Raw genomic sequence first — 6931 nt, forward strand, 5'->3', positions numbered from 1 at the left:
AGAACAGCGTTGCGTAAGTCGTGACAGAAATCTTCCCAACTTTTACGAGCGATCGACCGCGACGTATTTACGTAGAGATTCTAGATGTAGTGTAGATAAAAATAAAAATCTGTTATTTTTTTTAGAATAATAATCTTAGTCCTCGCTAAAAATAAATTCGCAAAATAATTAAATCACTCAATGGAATATTCGACTAATAATTAAAATAATAAAACAAATGAAATACACGAACGGTGTCCGCGGGGTATATTATAATTTTAATTTAGTGTATTAAAAGAAATGCTCATTATTTTCTCGCAAATTTAATAAAATAATACAAGGAAATCCTTTTGTATTTATTACATTACTTTGTAAAAATAAAAATTTATTTAATTTAATTAATTAATTAATTTTATTTATTTATTAAATTCACGAAAAAAATAACGAAAATTAACTATAAAACGTTTTGGATGTTGTGAAATTCAATCGTATAATCACAATGATGGTCGTATGTAGAAATAAAATGCGTGTTTTAATTTCCTTAATTGAATTTAAATGACGGCTATTGTCTGAAAAAAATAAAAAAATAAATATAGAAAGAGTAGGAACGAATTGACAATGCGGGGCACAATCGACGGGCCCGTCGAGGAGATTAATGCCCGTGAGCTAAGTGGACCTGGGTTCGGTCTATTGACGGCGTATATTTGTGCGCGTTCAGCGCGCTCGATAATCAAATGACTCTGAATGCCGTCGCAACAAACAAAACGTGGTCAATACGCACGGCGCAGCGGATGTTTTTAACGTTATCGAATATCGCCGCGATGCACTCTTCGTCGATGTAAATAACGCGATACCTTAGCCTATCTCAAGCGATAATCGAACACGCATATGAAAATTGACATTGTTCGTGTTACAGACTATCAGTTCCCGATAGACGTTTCCGGCGTAGCCAAGGACCATCCCTTCCTCGAGACCGACTCGCTACAGAGTCTCTTTCGGCGTCTGCACGCCCTTAATCGTTGCGCCAATATGAAACTAGACACGCACCATCATACGCACCACAGCACGAGCCATAGCAAAAGCGTGAGTACTCAATTAATAATCTACTCCATACGAAATTGAAGCGAGCGGAGATGCAACGAGACTTTGATGCATTTTAACGAGAGTTCGATTAATCTCGAGCTGGAGAATTAGATAAAAGATTTTATCGGATATAATTAATAGAAGAGCTGGATACATATTGAATTGACTTCTGCATTTTACGTAATTCTCTCGTTGTAAGTTGTAAGAAGATTTGTCAGAATATAATTCGAGTCCGCTACTTTTACGTATTTTTTTCTTCTTTTCTTCGGGAAACTAATTTTTTTCCCTTTAAATATTTTCTACTCTTAAATGTTTCTTTCTTGTTAAATTCTCGTAGCATCTTCCGTGCATTCTATTGAAAATTTTTCAAAGGACGATGAGATTTAAAATTTCGAGATGAAAATGTCAGAAAAAGTCAGAGCCCAGGTCAGTTTCTCGAGACAAGGGTGACTACCTACTTATATATTTCTTGGAATTTTGTAGTCATGGTAAAATATAAATCGAATGTCATATTTTACAAAAATTTTCTCAGCACGACGTCACATAGATTTCTGCATCCTTAATTTTCTTTTTTTTTACGTTATATATCAAAATTTGACTTTAATGAAGGTAAAATGAAAAGAGAAGTTATCGAGTAGAGAGAGAATTATTTAATTCAATCGAATCATTTATCGAATTAGATGGATTATTTAACTTAATTAATCATTTTAAATTATAAATAACGAATAACTTGTTACATATAATTAGAACAAATCAAATTATAATATGTTAATAGCTTTAGATTTTAAGATTTAGATAATAAAATAATAAAATGGAAATAATTAAATGTGTGTCGATATTAAGAGATTTATATGTGTATCTTATTCTCATTGATATTCTTGTTTAATAACTTGCAACATATCGATAATTGAACAGCACATTCCTTCTTATGACACGTTCGCACATATGGTCATTGCTATGCATTAGGCGAAATCCATGCTATTCTTACGACTGCTCGTGGAAGAGCGAACAAACGAATGGAATAGCAATTAACGGTTATCACGTGACGGGGATAAATACGCAGTTAATTACTTTGAGAAGCGCACGCTGGACTGCGCAATCAAATCGTTATCGTAACGATGTCTCTGATTATAAATAGCAGTTTAATTATTAATTTTGATTTGCTTAAATTTTTGTTATACAGTATTATTTATTATATCAATAATATACAAACATTTCGTATATTATTGATATTATTATTATTATTATTTCATGATTTATTAATGAATTATTGCAACCTAAAAACTGAGCATTGCTTTGGTACTTTAAAGATGCAAATAAATTAGTAAATATAACTTAAAATTGTTTTCTTCGTATTTTTTTTCTATGTATATTTTACTTCTCGCAATCGAACCGGTGTATTAACTGTCGGAGTGCAATGACCCTGTTTTTCTATCTTTACTATCGCCACGTGGATCAAATTCTAAGCTAATCCAAAATAAGCGCGGCGAATCTATAAGCTAGCAATGATCGTAAAGATCAATCTGTGTGAATTGCCGAGTAGGAGTATTATTGGGTCGCTCTCGGAGCAGGAAACGTTCACCGTAACGCATGAAGGAGCGCGCGTCGCAAATCGGAGTTAAAAGCATTTCGACGAAAGTCTAAATCAATTATATGATCCGGCTCGGCCAACCGAGATCGGTTTAACGTGCCATCGTCAGAGAAAGATCTCGTTTGGAGTCATACGCGCGAGGAACATGACGATGCTATAAAAGAGAGATGAAATGAGTGATAGAAGAGAAGAATGGCAAATCGATCGTGTCTTTGTAGATATTTAATTCGCGTATTATATCGCGTGTGTATCTCGGTTTCGAGAAGCTGTGAATAATGGTTTCGATCGGCCGGTTACAATTCATCAATAAGTGCCTTGGAGTTTGTTCTGTCGCGCGTGATGAACCGAAAAAACATGCTATTATTATATGTCTATATATAAGTTTTTTTTTATAGAAAGATATTTAACCTCTTTTTTGAAGTTGTTTCTCCGTGATGATAGAGGGATTAATTTACAAAATAATGTTGTCTTATTGTTAGATTCACGACATTTTTTTTCTGAAATATTTAATATCAAAATTCCGCCAAAGAGAAAAAATTATCCTTAAAAGCATCATAATTTTGTTCTGTAAGTCTGGAACACTTCATATAGAAACGCAACTTTGTTTATGCTATACAACGTGTATTGCTAAGCAAGGATTATCTTGCGCCATCGGAATCGATGGCGGCTGGTACTAAAAGAAATTCGGAATAGTCGATAAACGATATCACGATTCTTCGTATGATCGACGACTTTCACGCCCATAAAGGGCTCACGTACATGCGTGCGTGTTCACTCCGGTAGCAGCTGCGACAAGTTGCGAGCTCTCACCGGAAATTGGCGCAGATCGTTACGCACGGTTGTATCTTTGATAAATAGAAAATTTATACATGGCGACGCGGGCGCGGTGCGAAACGGGCCGCGCAAAACAGAGAAAAAACGAACCTGGTCCGAGCATTTTTCAAGCAAATGTCCCCTTAGATGGGGAGAAAGCGCGTTTTGCACAGTTCGCGTTCGGATTACGAACGGATACATGCGCGAAGCATCTGGTGGTCGCGCGAAAGTCTTGCCAAATTTGTAACCACAGTGACTCGCGAGAAACTCGCGTGGTCGATTAGAACAACTGTCTGTGTCGGATCGTTGCCTTTTTAAGCGAAGACCAACTGCTTCGTGTGTATATCTCGAACGAAACTGATGTAACGTAAAATTATTTTGTTTAGAGCTGATTTTAATATTGAAGACACTATAAAGATTTTCAAACACAAAGATTTATATAAAAAAATGATATAATAAAATTACATACAATTACTTAATATAAATATTGAAAATTCTTTATTGTTTCTCCTAAGAAATGTAAGCACGAATTCTAGATTATGAGAGAGCGATCGAATCAACATATATATGAAAACTTTAAAATAAAAAAAGAATTTTCTCAAAGAAAATTTTAATATCCTGCGCTAAAAGAATCTAATTCCCGAGAGTCGCGTAAACGTAAAGCTTTGGAAAAAAAACCGACAGATATAATGCGTGTAAATTTTAATGATCACCAGTCAACCGCGCGACCACCAACGTTTAATGAAGCGTTGAAAGTCTGAGATAAAAAGAAATTGAGATTAATCGAAAACAGCGAGCAGAAAATATTGCGGCGCAAAGTATCACCCCACGGCAGTAAAATTGTCAAGTTTGTTGATTTTCTACCTACGTTTTACTATTTTATATTATCATTGACCTAGTTTGCATCCAAGGCCCATTGATTGTCTCGCGCGCGAGCCAGGTAATTTTATTCACCTGTTTTAGACCGCGATTACTAAATTGCTCGCACCTTCGTCATATAGGTAATATTATGCTTACATGTAGTTCTCGTAACGCATTATAGGTAAGATTAGTTTGCAAACGCCAAAATTGGATATTACGTCCCGCGAAGTATTAACGCGCTAAATTTATCTCTAGATTATTCCGCGATAATGGAATGACGATTAACGTGACGTCATAATACGAGTCAAAAATAAGCATCTCATATTTCTATATGTTTCTGTATCACTACAAATATTAAAAAAAATTGAAATCTCTGGCCAGAAAGCGCCGTATATAGGTAATATTATGCTTACATGTAGTTTTCGTAACGCATTAGGTAAGATTAGTTTGCAAACGCCAAAATTGGATATTACGTCCCGCGAAGTATTAACGCGCTAAATTTATCTCTAGATTATTCCGCGATAATGGAATGACGATTAACGTGACGTCATAATACGAGTCAAAAATAAGCATCTCATATTTCTATATGTTTCTGTATCACTACAAATATTAAAAAAAATTGAAATCTCTGGCCAGAAAGCGCCGTAAAAGGAATTTCGGCTGATGCCGACCTTGCACTCCGGATGGAAAGCATTGACCGACGTGTGCGTTTACTGGGTGAAAGCTGGCTGAGATGAGGCGCGCATACGTAAAGTGTAATGATCTACCGAATCGAAGGTTTACGAAAGCAAAAGGCGACGCGACGCCCTCCGGCGAAATCATTCTGCGAGGTGCACGGACGTGCTTTGCGAAACGTTGCAATTTATCGATATGAGGAAGCAATACGTAACATTGTCCGTGATTGAATGAACGTCGTAACGAGGTTCCTCTCGTTCCACGATAACGTAATACAGTGCAAAAATATCGCAATTGCATGATTGCATAAACAAATTCGTTCATTTTTCGCATTTTCCGTATCGACTACTCTGACGTCAAGTACGTGCAAATAATAAATTTCCGTTTCACGTTGAAAAATTTTTTTTTCCTTTTATAAAAAATACAATGGGAAAACCTTTTTTCTCGCAAATCCTTAAGCGAAAAGAACGCAGTTTTAATATTATTTTGAATTTTCCAGCTTTGTGTGTGAAATGTGCACATCAGTTTAGGATTTAATGTGGAGGAAGCTTTTTGCATCGAATCTTTTCACGGGGAAGAGAAAGCGGAGGAATGACTGATGCGTTTTATAGGAATAATTTACACGCGTGCGTGGCGCATAACTTAATTTGGTAAAGCAATGTGTAGCGGTAGCGTGTATAATATCCGTGTAGACAAGTAGTAGACATCCGCAACTTTCGCCGCCTGTTTTTCTCTCTTTCGCAAGAGGACTGAATCGTTTTCATTCGGCCCTCCCTGTAATTGTTACTAATAAAAGCTTTCGCTTTCCGCGCGCGCAATCACCGAAAATAAGATCTCTCGCAGGAACCCTGTGTTTGTCGAATCAACGACACCGGCAATTTGCGGCAATTGGGTCGATTTAAATGACCGTCGTATTATCGTGCCCAATCGACCACGTTTTTGTGCCCTACATCGATCTGGTTCTTGAAAATTACTGCCCCTCCGGAGCGTTAAACGACTACGCCGTCTAAGGAAGGCAACAAATTGAGCCATTTAGAGAGAGCAAATGCATTTAAAGCTATCAGATCCGAACCTATCGCAGGGAGCCTTGTTAAAGGATTCGAGTTGCCTGATGTGTCTTGTAATAAGATTGTAATTTGCCCGAACTAATTGTTAAATCTGGACATTATTTTATATTATATATAATTATACTAATTAAATTTAAATATAAATCTATTGAGATATCATAATACAATGTAATTATTTAATTAAAATACATTTTAAGAATACTAATGATTGAATTTAATCTATATAATTCTTAATCTTTTTAATCTATATAATTTCTATATGATTTAATCTATATTCTCTTTATTTTATCATGCGAAATTTAGTGTCATCGATATTTTTTTAACGTTATTAATATTGCAAATAAGAGGAGAAATTCTCAATTTTAAGAAAACCCAGACTATTAAATTGATTGTTTCAAACTTGTTAACTCGCTCTTACGAAAATTGTAATCATATTAAACGAACGCACGCTTCTCGACAGTGATGGAAAGGAAAGGGGAGAGACACATAGGAGTATCATCGACGTTCTATCATCGCGAATACAGGAGCAAGCAAGCCGAGAGTAATTATTTGCCGGCGGTAGCCAGTTTTATGTGGCCTTTTACCGCGACACATACATACACGTGATTACACGCATATACACGTGTCGAGGAGTCGAGGGTATACTCGGCGAAAGATGGGAGGGAAAGTCCGAGTGAGATTTCTCGACCGACTCATTAATTGGCAAAGAATTAATTAGATCAGGCAGGATAGTCGTTATAAAAGATGTTCTTCTTTCTTTTCTTTTTGATTTTTTTTTTTTTTTTTTTTTTTTTTCTCGCTTTTGTGTGTTTTTTCATAACACGTGTTTTATTTCATAGATTTTTTTTTTTTTTTTATAATA

At 35.7% G+C, this 6931-nt stretch overlaps 1 protein-coding gene across 2 annotated transcripts in view; it reads left to right on the forward strand.

The window, feature by feature from the left end:
• LOC115233699 overlaps positions 1-6931 on the forward strand; it is a 213366-nt gene that overhangs the window by 187446 nt on the left and 18989 nt on the right. For both annotated transcript variants that reach the window (XM_029804263.1, XM_029804264.1), the window contains one exon: positions 896-1062. In XM_029804263.1, the coding sequence (XP_029660123.1) occupies positions 896-1062 (167 nt within the window). The remainder of the gene's footprint in view (positions 1-895; positions 1063-6931) is intronic.

Source organism: Formica exsecta, unplaced genomic scaffold (genome assembly GCF_003651465.1).
Source record: "Formica exsecta isolate Colony F162 unplaced genomic scaffold, ASM365146v1 scaffold182, whole genome shotgun sequence".
NCBI lineage: Eukaryota > Metazoa > Arthropoda > Insecta > Hymenoptera > Formicidae > Formica > Formica exsecta.